This window comes from Pongo pygmaeus, chromosome 18, assembly GCF_028885625.2.
Source record: "Pongo pygmaeus isolate AG05252 chromosome 18, NHGRI_mPonPyg2-v2.0_pri, whole genome shotgun sequence".
Taxonomy (NCBI): Eukaryota; Metazoa; Chordata; class Mammalia; order Primates; family Hominidae; genus Pongo; species Pongo pygmaeus.
Genome location: NC_072391.2, coordinates 69,991,893 through 70,006,761, shown reverse-complemented (window position 1 = coordinate 70,006,761; position 14,869 = coordinate 69,991,893). Strand labels below are relative to the sequence as shown.

Here is a 14,869-nt window from a genome sequence, read left to right as displayed (position 1 = left end):
AAGTATCTATATTGTCTTACCCAGAGATAGCATTGTTATAAAATGGATCTCTTGGGTTTCTTCCTGATATCCACTGTATTATAATTAAGATGTTAAAGGTTTCATTACTAAGAACTTTTTATGAGAGACTCTGGTAATTCCACTGGGGAGTAGGATATTTTGTTATTATACAAGTGCAAGATGGTAAGGCTGAGATGTTCTCCATGATGATGATCTATCTGCTTCTAGATTTGAATCCCTGGTACCTCACTGTAACACTTCTCTTCCAAATTTTCAACTTCTGATTTCCAGGTGACCTAACTCTGATTACTGATTATTCCTTTGGCTTGGTGCTTTAAATTCAGAATTTATGATACAGCCCTCAAACTGGACTAATTCTTTTTCATAGCAACTCACAAATAAATGCTAGAAACCAACTTCCTTAAAATTATTGCTTGTTTTCATTTTTACATGCCAATATTACTAAAATAACTACCTCATTACTCAACAGAGGCTTATACTTGAAACACTTTCTAAAACAATTATCAGATGAGATAAAAAAACAACATTTTCTGGACATTACTCTAGAATTATTAGCTATTAAGGAAGTATGTAAAATATGTCATTTTAATGTATATTTTTAGTCACCATCTAATTTAAATCACTTTGAATGCTTTAATTTCCAATTTCTCCCTTCTCCTCCAGAAGCCCACACAATTACTTACAACACATATTTATTCACTGCGTCCATTTTTAAGTGGAAGAGTGAGGTGGGATGAGTGGAGTGTGGGAATGGGGTATATATTTTAATAAACGAGATGGAATAACAAGTAGGTCATAGTACTGTAGGGCTAAAATGGTTCCTGTATTAGAACAGAGAAGCTTCACAGCTGACTAAATGCTTAAGAGTTGGCAGTGGAAGGTACAAAGGGAAGATAGAGCCTTGTCTCTCAGAGTGAAATTCTTATAATTAGGCCTATCTCCTTTAAGTTATTGAAATTTTATACTTCTAATTCAAAAATTTCCCACATACTAAATCTCCTGATGTAACTTGGCGGCAGATCATGCATCGTGTCAATGATTCACATGAAAAGATTACCCAGATCAACAGAAGCTCACAGAACATTTACACCAATCTTCTGTTTTATGGGGGGAAAGGGCAGGTAGGAGAACTCTGTGAATAAACATTTTTACTTCCTCTTCAAAAGGGAGGGGAAATTTTAGAATATACATACAATGGTAGCAGATAGAAGCCATAAGATACTGAATATGAGTTGGTTTTAACAGGTTAGTCTGGAAACCCATTCTCCACATACTTGTAGAGTGTATCGAGGCCTCCGGGTCTTTCTAACTGCATGAAGTTGTGTCGCAAGTTGAGGTAGGTAATATCTTGACTATAGAAGAGATGCTCAGGAACCTCCTCGAGGCTGTAACATGAGAGATCCACGGTACTGATTCGCTGGGACACCACCTGAATAATGTCAAAGAGAAGAGCCTTCTGAGCTAGTACGGGATGTCTATCACCCAGCAAAGAATGGAATGGCATTTACACAAAAAGACACTAATTAAAAAGATAGGAAAAAATAAAAAGGCAATAAGATCCAATTATTCATTTATAAATACCAGTTAATTTTTACTTTTTCCTAAAACCATAAGCTGCTTGAAAAACAAGGGTGTAAGTTATAAAGTCTCTATAAGTACAAGGTTAAAAAAAAACACGTATCATTAAAGATGGAAAGTTAACACTTCATGCAAGAAGTAATGTTTTTTGTTTGTTCTGGTTTTGGTTTTTTTTTTGAGACAGAGTCCTGCTCTGTCAGCCAGGCTGGAGTACAGTGGCACGATCTCAGCTTACTGCATCCTCCGTCTCCTGGGCTCAAGCAATTCTCCTGTGCCACCATGCCAGGCTAATTTTTGTATTTTTAGTAGAGACGGGGTTTCACCATGTTGGCCGGGCTGGTTTCGAATTCCTCAACCTCCCAAAGTGCTGGGATTACAGGCGTGAGTCACAACACCCGGTCGCAAGAAGTTATCATAAGATGATTCGAAATAAATGGAAAAAACTTTAAGAGGCAGTGTGATATGAAAAGACATGGCCTTTTGTAGCCACACTAGCTCTGCTACTTATCAGCAGTTTCTTCATCTGTTTTGAGGATAAAAGTAAATAACCAGGCACACAGCACACTGCTAAACATGCAAAAGACACTCAAAAAATATTAACTTTTCTTTAAAAGAGCAGAAGAATGGAATAGCTACTTAAAACTGGGACCAGTTTTATTTAGAGCAGATTTTATAGCCAACACAATATAACTGTAAAACAGTCAATAAAATCAAAACAAGCCTGATAGTTCTATAATAGTATGCTAATATAATATGGGTTATAAAAATTGATCTAAAAAAAGAAACAATGTATCACTAAAAAAGTCATTCATGGCTGGGTGTGGTGGCTCACAGCATAATCCAGGACTTTGGGAGGCCAAGGTGGGCGGATCACCTGAGGTCAGGGGTTCAAGACCAGCCTGGCCAACATGGTGAAACCCTGTCTCTACTAAAAATACGAAGATTAGCTGGGCATGATGGCGCACACCTGTAATCCCAGCTACTCCAGAGGCTGAGGCAGGAGAACTGCTTGAACCCAGGAGACAAAGGTTGCAGTGAGCCAAGACTATACCACCGCACTCCAGCCTGGGTGACAGTGAGACTCTGTCTCCAAAAAAAAAAATAAAAAGAAAAGTCATTCATGTTTTGATAGCATGTCCTTATACTATAACAATCTCTTATACAAAATCCTGTGAAGACGGCTAGAAGAAAAAGAGAATTTGGAAATCACAAAACACTTTATTGCTCTTCAAAGGCTAAAGTGCAGAAATTATTTTGAAAGACTAATTATCCTTGGCATATAGGAATAATGGTTTGTGATAGCATTAGAGGTCACTGTCCCATCAATAACTGCACATTTGAAGTCGTTCACCAAGGCTGTTCTGAACATATGCAGACCAAGAAGCACTGGGACCCAAGTTATGGAATGAATCCATATATCACTGACTATTACGGTTGAGGGAAGGTCATTTAAATCTCGTTGTATCTCAGTTCCTTCAAGGGTCAAATCTCTTTGTGTCTCAATTCCTTCTAAGGCCCTAACTCCCAGAGACAGTACAGAGGAAAATGCACCTGCAAACATTTTTGACAGCATTTTGTACTATGCACATATAAATAAGTTAAAGACCTGGTGGAATTCCATGATTTTTCTCATTATATATTCAGAAAAGGCCTAGAAAGGAAATTACAAATTATAATTTGCTATCTTGGGAACAAGTTCAGTTTCTTTTCTTTTCTTTTGTTTTTTTTTTTGAGACTGACTTTTGCTCTTGTTGCCCAAGCTGGAGTGCAATGGAACGATCTTGGCTCACTGCAATCTCCGCCTCCTGGGTTCAAGCGATTCTGCTGCAGCTCAGCCTCCCGAGTAGCTGGGATTACAGGCATGTGCCACTACACCCGGCTAATTTTGTATTTTTAGTAGAGACGGGGTTTCTCCATGTTGGTCAGGCTGGTCTCGAACTCCCGACCTCAGGTGATCCGCCTGCCCCAGCCTCCCAAAGTGCTGGGATTACATGCACGAGCCACTGCACCTGGCCATCAGTTTCAAAATACATTTCTCCTGGGGTACTCTATTTTTTTTTTTTTTTTGAGATAAGAGTCTTGCTCTGTCATCAGGCTGGAGTGCAGTGGCGTGATGTTGGCTCACTGCAACCTCTAGCTCCCGGATTCAAGCGATTCGCCTGTCTCAGCCTTCCGAGTAGCTGGGACTACAGGTGCGCGCCACCACGCCCAGCTAATTTTTTGTATTTTAGTAGAGACAAGGTTTCACCATGTTAGTCAGGCTGGTCTCAAACTCCCGACCTCAGGTGATCCGTCCACCTCGGCCTCCCAAAGTGCTGGGATTACAGACGTGAGCCACCGTGCCTGGCCTGGGGTTCTCTATTCTTATCTCCACATCAGAACATCCTACCACTTTTCACCTTGGATGCTTGCCGTTGCCATCGCTGGTACTCGGCCAAAGTCTCGAAGCTGACATGATAGGTCTGAGCTTGGGCTCCTGCTGAGCTGAAAGCAAGGGAGTACTGCCGTCGCTTCACTTCTTCTATCTGAAGAAGAGGAGGGGAGAAAACCAGAACCACTAAAAAAAAATCCTAGTCAAAAGCAAAAGGCAATCACAAGACGAACAACTGAATTTTTAAAAATAGAGTTATTTTTTTTCTCTCTCCCTCCTTGTCCCCCTCCATCTGCCAATGGGTCACACATGAACACACCCAAGGAGTACACAATGATCCCAACACATTAGCTGTGCTTTTGCTCTATCACCAGCAGCTGGGTAGCACCTCTTGTCCTCAGGACTTGCGGGGCAGGAAGCAGGATACCAGTCCACTATGTCCCCCTTACTGCATGGAACTCTTACCAAGTCCTCTTCAGTCCAATTCAAATCTCTTTTACTAGGCTTGAGAAAAGAGGTAAAAACCTCCCCCATTCCTATTGGAGTGGTGGCAGGAATTCACAGCACAAAAATAGCTCCTTAGAGAAATTCTCGGCCAGGCGTGGTGGCTCACGCCTGTAATCCCAGCACTTTGGGAGGCCGAGGCGGGCGGATCACGAGGTCAGGAGTTCGAGACCAGCCTGATCAACATAGTGAAACCCCATCTCTACTAACAATACAAAAAATTAGCCAGGTGTGGTCACGGGCTCCTGTAATCCCAGCTACTTGGGAGGCTGAGGCAGGAGAATCGCTTGAACCCAGGGGGCGGAGGTTGCAGCAAGCCAAGATCGCGTCACTGCACACTAGCCCGGGCGACAGTGCGAGACTCCGTCTCAAAAAAAAAAGAAATTCGCCCCCAAATTCCAACAACTCAACCTATATAGCTTTGATGAGGAAGCAGTCTTTTTATAGTCATGGAACCACTTACATCTTTTTGTCTGGTATCTCACTTTGTTATGTCACAGCTTGGCAAATCAGATGGAAACTTACATTAGGTTTCTGTGCCAACTAAAGATTGAACCAAACGGCAGAAACAAATACTTCCAGAAAAGAGAATCATATTAAAAAGATTCATTAAAATTAAATAATTTTCACAACATTAAATTGTGATACAACATAACCATTTTTCATTAGTAACAAATCATTGCAACTGAATGAGTCTGTGTCAAAATAAAGAATATTATTGAAATGAAGAATAGATACTGATTGTTTTAGCATAATCTTTTAAATATTTTATTTTGGAATGCTTGACACAGAAAAGTACAGAGAATCATATAATGTCAAACACTGAGAAAGATCTGTAAATCTCTCACTATAAGTTAATTTGTCAACTTCCCTGAGTAATTATTTTAATTTCCGTATTACAGATGTTGAGATTATATTGTTACATATGTATAACTTTGGAATTATTAAATATTCATGGTAAAATGTTCCTTTTATCATTTTGTAACGAGTCTCCTTATCCCTACTAATGCTTTTTGCATTAAAGTCCTTTTGGCCCAGCTACTTGGGAGGCTGAGGCAGGAGAACTGCTTGAATCTGGGAGGCGGAGGCTGTAGTGAGCTGAGATCGTGCCACTGCACTCCAGCCTGGGTGACAGAGCGAGACTCTGTCTCAAACACACACACAAAAAAGTCCTTTTGGGGACCAGTCTTACTGAGGTATAACCTAAAATAAAATTCACTGGGTTTTGTTGTATTTTTTGAGACAGCTCACTCTTCACCCCAGGCTGGAGTACAATGGCGTGATCATGGCTCAATGCAGCCTCAACCTTACAGGTTCAAGTGATCCTCCCGCCCTAGCTTCCTGAGTAGCTAGAACTACAAGTGTCTGCCATTGTTCCTGGCTAATTTTTAATTTTTTTGTAGAGACAGAGTCCCACTTATGTTGCCCAGGCTGGTCTTGAACTCCTAGACTCAAACAATTCTCCCGCCTCAGCCTCCCAAAGTGCTAGGATTACAGGTGTGAACCACTGTGCCATGCCTAGCCTTGATTTTTTTTTTTAATTCACTGATTATAAGTAACCAATTTCATGAGTTTTTATAAATGAATAAATACAGTGTGCAACCCCATGGCCCCCAAATTTCCCTCTGTGCTCCTTTACAGTCAGCCCCCTCCCCACCACGCCCTGGCAACCACTGATCTGTTTTCTATCAATACAATTTTTTGCCTTTTTCAGAATTTCATATAAATCGAATAATTCAATAAATAGACTTTTGTGTCTGGCTTCTTTCACTCAGAATTATGCTGTCAAGATTTATCCTTGTTCTTGTATCAGCAGTTCTTTCCTTTTTTTTTTTCCACTTAGCAGTATTTCCTGGTATAGATATATCACATTTGTTTATCAATTCACAAGTCAGCGAACATTTAAGTTGTTTCTAGTTTTTGGCCATTAGAATAAAGCTGCTATGAACATTCATGTACAAGTCTTTTAAAGAACATACGTTCATTTCTTTTGGATAAAAAATTAGAAACAGAATTGCTGGTTTATTTGAAAAGCACGTTTAATTTTACAAAAAATGAATAAACTGTTTTCCAAAGTAACTTCATTCCTACCATGATGTATAAATGTTCCAGTTGCTCCGCATCTTTGCCAAACTTGTTATCATCAGTCTTTTAATTTTAGCCATTCTAGTGGTGTGCAGTATCTCACTATGATTTTTATTTGCATTTCCCTAATGACTGAGGTTGAAGATCTTTTCATGTGCTTGTTACCTGTATATCTGCTTTGGTGACAGGTCTCTTCAAATCTTTGGCCCAGTTTTTTACTGGGTTTGTCTTTTTGTTACTTAGTTGCAAAAGTTCCTTATATATTGTGAATACACGTCCTTTGTTGCACATAAACTTTCATATAAATGTCTCATACGCTATTAATATAACCACACCAATTTTCTTTTGATTGCTATTTGACGAGTATATATTCTTTCATCATTTCACTTTCAACCTTCTAAGAGTAAGTTTTAATTATGTCTCTTATGAACAGCAAATAGTATTTAAAATAACATCTAACTATCACATCATTGTGATTACTGATATATTCGGATTCACTACTATCACTATAATTTGTGAAAATTTAACATGCTATTTTGCTCCTTTTTCTCAATTCTTCTTGCCTTATTTTAGTGTTACAAAGTTTTCCATATTCTCTTTTCCTCCTCTAATTTTAGTGGCTATTGTTAAATTTTTCTAATTTTTCTAATAAATTTTAAGATTATTTGATGTTTCTATCCTCTTATCCCAAGAGTGTATCACACTTTACTTAATAAACACATTGCCACATCTAAACACTCATGTTTGTCTTCACTTCTAGAAAATTTTCAGCTATTATTTTTTCAGATATTATTTCTCTTTTCTCTTCCTCTCCCTTCTCTAGAACTCCTATTAGATGTATACCAGAGCCTTTCTGAAGGGTTCTTTTATAGTTTTTATCTGTGAAATTCTTCAGTACATCAGTTAACTACATTCAGCTACTAAACAGTGGCTTAAAAAAAATAGAGGAGTCAGTCCAGGACTAGCCTAACAGCTCCATATGCCAGCAAGGACCCAGGCTCCTTCTTCCTCAAACGCTACACTTGACATATGCTTGCCAACTCATAGTCATCGTATGACTGCTCCACCTCTGACACTGAGGAACTGGCAAAGGGTCAAGCCATCCCTTTATGACCTTTAAAGGTCAAGCTCTTTAAAAGTCTATCCCATTTTAAAGAGCTTTTCCAAAAGTCCTTCCAGGAAACTTCTGTGTATATCTCAGTAGCTACAAGAGGGTTCCGTTGGAAGATTTAGTTTTTGATCCTGGGCATACTGCTACCCTGAACAAAATTCTATTAGCAAACAGAATAGACAAAATTACTCTTCATCAATTCTCTCTTTGTCTGATCTAGAGTTTAACCACTTAAGTTTTAAATTTTAGTAACTGTATTTTTATTTCCAATATTCTACTTGGCTCTTTCATGGGCAGTTATTCTTATTTCTGAATTTGTTTTCCATTTTTCTTCTTCCATTCTCTCTTAGAAAATTCTAAACACATTTATTTTCAAGATGTTTGTTCATTTATTTCCATTTCAATCTGAAGTGAGTTTATCTCCTGATGGCTGAGTTTGTGGAAATCCTCCCTAGTATTAAATTTCTCTGTGTGTTTTTTTTTTTTTTTTTTTTTTTGTATGTGTGTGAGGGAGTTTATGTTTCAGGTTCATTTGAATGGTAGGTTCATTTTCTCTCTCACCCTATCTGCTGCTTCCTCTCCACCAATCCCCAACCTTGTCCTCATTCACTCTTTCCCTCTCAAGCAACTCTACTTCTTTCTTCACTTTGTCCTTCAGCCCCCAAGACCTCATACTGACAGTGGTGGGTTCCTGCCCCATGGTTGATACTGGAGTTACAAACATTCATTCATTAAACTAGTAGGGATTTCATTCATTTCCTGGTCAAAGGCCATGCAACTGGATTCTCCCACCTCTTTAGGACCACTGCTAGAAATAAGCCTTGGTTTCAGTCAGTGCTTAATGGCAGTTTTTGTTTTAGCTTTCTTGCAGAAACAAAAGATACCAATCAGCCTGGCATTAGGCCATAAGACTAACCCAGGACCCCCATTATGAGCAGAAAACTATTACTAAATACTTATAAGAGCCAAACTCCGAGGCTGCCACAACCTTTCAGACCCAGAGCCCAGGAGGCCCACAGAACTTCTGATCATTTTATGTTTCTATTCTGTATTTCTAAGCTCAGCTAGGTCTTTTCATATTTTTATTAATTTTTTTTTTTAAGAGACAGGGACTCACTCTGTCACATAAGGCTAGGATACGGTAGCATGATCACAGCTCACAGCAACTCGAACTCCTGGGCTCAAGCCATCCTCCTCCCACCTCAACCTCCCAAGCAGTTGAGACTTCAGACGCCACACCACTACACCTGGCTGGTTTTTTTTTTTGTTGTTGTTTTTTTTTGAGACGAAATCTTGCTCTGTCTCCCAGGCTGGGGTGCAATGGCATGATCTTGGCTCACTGCAACCTCCACCTCCCAGGTTCATGCGATTCTCCTGCCTCAGCCTCCCAAGTAGCTGGGATTACAGGCACCCACTACCACGCCCAGCTAATTTTTTAAAATTATTTTTAGTAGAGACGGGGTTTCACTATGTTGGCCAGGCTGGTTTTGAACTCCTGACCTCAAGTGATCCACCCACCTAGGCCTCCCAAAGTGCTAGGATTACAGGCATGAGCCACCGCGCCCGGCCAAGACAGGGTCTTGCTAATGTTGCTCAGGCTGGTTTCAAACTCCTGGCCTCAAGTGATCCTCCCACCTCAGCCTCCTGAGTAGCTGGGATTACAGGCACAAGCTACCACGCCCAGCTTATTTATCTTTTTAATACATGTATTCTATCTATATTGCTGTGTATTTGGATCAGAATGGATGCCTGATCCAAAGTGTGAATTCATGAGGTAATTTTGTCTGGAAGTCTTCCAGACAAACTCAGATTGGTTTATGACAATCAAGATTCAAAACAGAGTAAAATCACGTATAGATAGCTTCCCAAAAATATTAACATATCTGTTTATGGTCATTTGTCATTCATTCTGCTTGACTAACAAGTGAACTCCTTTCCTGGGATGGAGACTCCTCTAGCACAGATGGAAGAAATGGCATGGCTCCCTGGCTGCTGGATCACATCTTATGACTACCTCAAACTCTGAATTTTAATTTAATTGGGGGGAAAAAAAACCCAGAAAGAATCTATTCGGTGATGGATGCTGGCAGCTACTTCTAATTTCCAAAGGCAGCTTCTAATGGTAGCATCCACTGTCTACTCTGGCTATTGTGAGCCCCAGAATCTAATGCCTAGCAGTGGAGGTGGGGATGTCCTGAACAGATAGTTCTGCAACAGGATTTGAGGCATAGTAGCCTCTGAACCTCTGAGAGAGTCTCTGATATAATCTTTAATAATGCCCATACTGGCTTCTTTGAAAAGATATGAATAAAAGCTATGAAAAGCATTATGTGGTATTTTCTTAATTAAGATGATCAAATGAAAAATAATTCATCTTTGTGAGTCTTACCTTTCCACCAACCAGAGGCAAAATGTGCATCTTTCCAGTTTGACAATCCTTCACTGAGGAAACAATAAGGCAGGTACCACAGAGGACAACTAGGCGCTCAGCCCACTTATGCAGCTGGGTCTTTCCCTTGCGTACATTATAGATGCCAGACAGTAGGATTCGATCCAAATGATCCATGTGGCACGGTTTTTCTGAAAAGGAAACAATACTTCAGAATCCACCATTAAAGCAGTGTAAGAATACAGAAATGGAAAAAGAAGGTATTGTGTGTCAACATTCAACAACCTTATTTATAGATATAAGTAACCAAGCAATATAGTTATGACAAAATTAGATCTAGTCCTTAAATATTATCCATCACTGAATCATATACAGTAGGAGTACCTGTGAATTTTGGTCTACGAAGCAAAATTGTACTTTGGATGCCACTGTTAAATTAACCCTTCTTCCAACACCCATATCTCCTATGTACCTAGAGAAAGGCAGTATGGTAGAGTGGTTAAGATCATGAACTCTGAAGTCAGATATACTTGAATTTGAATGCTGGTTCTGTCACTTTGTTTCCTTGAACTATTTATTCTCATTAAGCTTTACTTTACTCATTTATACAGTTTGAATCTTAACACAACCTACCTTCTGGGGATTCTTATAAAAATTAAGTAAGATGGCCAGCTGCAGTGGCTCCCGCCTGCAATCCCAGCACTTTGGGGGGCCCGAGGCGGGCGTTATCACGAGGTCAGGAGATCGAGACCATCCTGGCTAGCACGGTGAAACCCCATCTCTACTAAAAATACAAAAAAAAAAATTAGCCGGGCATGGTGGCGGGCACCTGCAGTCCCAGCTACTCAGGAAGCTGAGGCAGAAGAATGGCATGAACCCAGGAGGCAGAGCTTGCAGTGAGCCGAGATTACGCCACTGCACTCCAGCCTGGGCGACAGAGCAAGACTCCGTCTCAAAAAAAAAAAAAAATTTAGTAAGATAATGAATATAAAATACTAAGCATAGTTTTAGTACAAAAAGAACATGGAATAAATGACAACCACTATTGTTACTAATCTACCCTAGAAGGAAGAAATTAGTAACTATAGGAGTACTCTAATTTTGTACATAATCCTCCATCTCTCTGCCACTAATATGGAAAAACTTATGGGTGGTACTTCAATCAACTATTCCGATTGTGGTGGTGGAAGTTCTACTTCCCATCAGAGGCCTTCATGACTGAGATACAGTGAACAAAACAGCACATAATAACAGAAAAGACGTGAAGTTCTTGGTAAGAACACTATTAAAAGAAGTGTGCACCTGTAGTCCCAGGTACTCAGGAGGCTGAGGCAGGAAGACTGTTTGAGCCCAGGAGTTCAAGGCCAACCTGGACATCATAGCAAGACTCTGTGTCTTAAAAAAAAAAAAAAAAAAAAAAAGACAACTAACTATACACAGAAATGAGCAGGAGTAGCAGTATAAGGTGGTCCAAACAGTAACCCAGAAGTTGGAAAGAATGGGTTGTACTCCTAGTATTATTACATAATTTTTTTTTTTTTTTTGAGATGTAGTCTTGCTCTGTCGCTCAGGTTGGAGTGCAGTGGCGCGATCTCAGCTCACTGCAAGCTCCGCCTCCCAGGTTCATGCCATTCTCCTGCCTCAGCCTCCCGAGTAGCTGGGACTACAAGTGCCCACCACCACGCCCGGCTAATATTTTGTATTTTTAGTAGAGGCTGGGTTTCACTGTGTTAGCCAGGATGGTCTTGATCTCCTGACCTCGTGATCCGCCCGCCTTGGCCTCCCAAAGTGCTGGGATTACAAGCGTGAGCCACCACGCCCGCCCACTTAATTGTTTATACAAGCTTAGGTATCACTTTGCCTATTTAACCATGTATTTCCCATATATAATATGAGGAAATGGGCTAGATTACTTCAAAGCCTTAAAATTGTATTATTCAATAAAACTTTGTATATTAATACACTATACGGCATAAGCATTTCTCCTTCTATTCTAGGTCAATCCTTTCATCTATACAGTCATTCCTTGGTATTGGCAAGTGACTGATTCCAGGACCTCCCCAAGGATACCAAAATCCACAGATGCTATAGTCTCTTATATAAAACAAAATGGTATTTGCATATAACCTACGCACACCTTCCTGTATAATTTGAATAATCTCTAGATTACTTATAATATCTAAAACAATGTAAATGTTAAGTAAATAGTTGTTATGTCATTTTTTTTTTTTAATATTTCTGATCCATTGTGGATATGGATGACTGACTATATTCTAAATTCCACCTTCCTCAGAGAGTTTGGTTCTCCCAGATCTATATTCCTAAGTTCTAGTTCCACATTTCCAACTATCCAGATATCTCCAACTACATGTTTACCATCACTTAAAATTCAACATGCCTGGCCGGGAGCAGTGGCTTATGCCTGTAATCCCAGCACTTTGGGAGGCTGAGGCAGGCAGATCACGAGATTAGAAGTTCAAGACCAGCCTGACCAACATGGAAACCCCATCTCTACTAAAAATACAAAAATTAGCCAGGCGTGGTGGTGTGTGCCTGTAATCCCAGCTACTCAGGAGGCTGAGGCAGGAGAATCGCTTGAACCCAGGAGGCGGAGGTTGCAGCAAGCTGAGATCGCACCACTGCACTCCAGCCTGGGGGACAGAGCGAGACTCTGTCTCACAAAAGAAAAAAAAAATCAACACGCCTAAACCAAGTCATCACCATCCCTGTACAACAGCAGCTCCTTCTCACAACTCAAGCTCATCTCCTGAAGTCACCCATGCTCAAAACCTCAGAAGCAGCTTCAACTCTTGAGTTCGCTTTCTCAACTTCTCTTTTCAATCAACCATCAAGTCTTACTGATTACTCCTTCAAAAAGTCTCTCATATGAACAATTCCTTCCTATTCCCTAGTTCAGATCCTTATCAATTCACATCTGAATCATTATCCACACTGGCACCAGACTGATCTTCCTTGGGCTCACTTGGATCCCATCACTTCCTGCTACCATCTGCCAAATGACGGCTAAACTCCTGATGGAGCACCCATGGCCCAAAACAATCTGGACTCAAATTAACTGTGATTCATGAACATACAATGAAAATTTTAATCTCCCACGGCTGCCTTCTTTTTCATTTCTGCTTAGTGAAACATTGTCAATTTTTAAAGAACCAACGCAAATACAACTTCTTCACAAAGACTTCCCCAATTTCTTGACATCTCTGATTTTCCAGAGAACAGGGACAGAAAACTTTCCTATCAGCTAGCAAAACATATCATATATGTATATTAGTAAAAATCTGGCCAGGTGCAGTGGCTTACGCCTGTAATCCCAGCACTTTGGGAGGCCCGGGCAGTTGGATCACTTGAGGCCAGGAGTTCAAGACCAGTCTGGCCAACATGGCAAAACCCCCATCTCTACTAAAAACACAACAATTAGCTAGGCATGGTAGCAGGCACCTGTAATCTCAGTTACTCGGGAGGCTGAGGCAGGAGAATCGATTGCACCAGGGAGGCAGAAGCTGCAGTGAGCCGAGATCTCGCCACTGCACTCCAGCCTGGGTGACAGAGCAATACTGTCTTAAAAATAATAAAATAAAATAAAATAATTTTTTAAATTGACTGGATGGATCACCTGAGGTCAAGAGTTTGAGACCAGCGTGACCAACATGGTGAAACCCCATCTCTACTAAAATACAAAAATTAGCTGGGCATGGTGGCAGACGCCTGTAATCCCAGCTACTCAGGAGGCTGAGGCAGGAGAATTGCTTGAACCGGGGAGGCCGAGCTTGCAGTGAGCCGAGATCATGCCATTGCACTCCTACCTGGGCAACAGAGCAAGACTCCGTCTCAAAAAACAAATAAATTGACTAAACAGTGACTAAATAAAAATTTTAAACTTATGCACAATAAAAAGTAATAAATAAAATAAAAAGTTACAGGCGGGAAAAAAATTGAGTCACAAATATAGTACCCAAAAGATATATATTCAGAATACATGCAGAAGTCCTTTAAATCAATATGAAAAAAGAGAAACAGAAACATGTACAAAAATATCAATGAGTAGTTCAAAGAAACCAAAAGATCCAACAAAAATCACACTAATAATCAAGGGAAAAAAATTTAAACAAAGAGACCATCATTTTTTAAATTTTTTTTTTATTTTTGAGACAGAGTCTTGCTCTGTTGCCCAGGCTGGAGTGCAGTGGCTCGATCTTGGCTCACTGCAAGCTCCGCCTCCTGGGTTCATGCCATTCTCCTGCCTCAGCTTCCCGAGTAGCTGGGACTACAGGTGCCCGCCACCACACCCAGCTAATATTTTGTATTTTTTAATAGAGACAGGGTTTCACTGTGTTAGCCAGGATGGTCTCGATCTCCTGACCTCGTGATCCGCCTGCCTTAGCCTCCCAAAGTGCTGGGATTACAGGCATGCGCCACCATGCCCAGCCGAGACCATCATTTTATCTATCAGATTAGTAAATATTTTAAAGCCTAATAATATTGAAAGGTTATAGGCAAAAGGGTACTCTGTTATACTGACAGGATATAAAAGTGTTCTGCAGTAGTAACTATTAATATTTTAAATGCGAGTAACCTATAACCCAATAATTTCATGCTTAGAGATCATTCTGAAGGAATACAGGTGCACAAAGAGATAATTTTACTAAAATGGCTGTTTTAACCATCCAAAACTGGAAACAAAGTAAATGTCCATCACTAAGGAGATGGTTACACAGACTATAATGCATACATGATGTCCAATACTATGCCCCTTAAACAAATGTATACAGGGCCAGGCACAGTGGCTCAT

General features: G+C 40.2%; 1 protein-coding gene across 4 annotated transcripts in view; it reads right to left on the bottom strand.

Moving 5' to 3' along the window:
• The window catches only part of PHLPP2 (PH domain and leucine rich repeat protein phosphatase 2), a 78,038-nt gene that overhangs the window by 35,256 nt on the left and 27,913 nt on the right, over positions 1-14,869 (bottom strand). For all 4 annotated transcript variants that reach the window (XM_054453256.2, XM_054453259.2, XM_054453257.2 and 1 more), the window contains 3 exons: positions 10,060-10,250; positions 3,999-4,124; positions 1,296-1,450 (listed from right to left, as the gene is read on the bottom strand). In XM_054453256.2, coding sequence (XP_054309231.1) covers positions 1,296-1,450; positions 3,999-4,124; positions 10,060-10,250 — 472 coding nt within the window. The remainder of the gene's footprint in view (positions 1-1,295; positions 1,451-3,998; positions 4,125-10,059; positions 10,251-14,869) is intronic.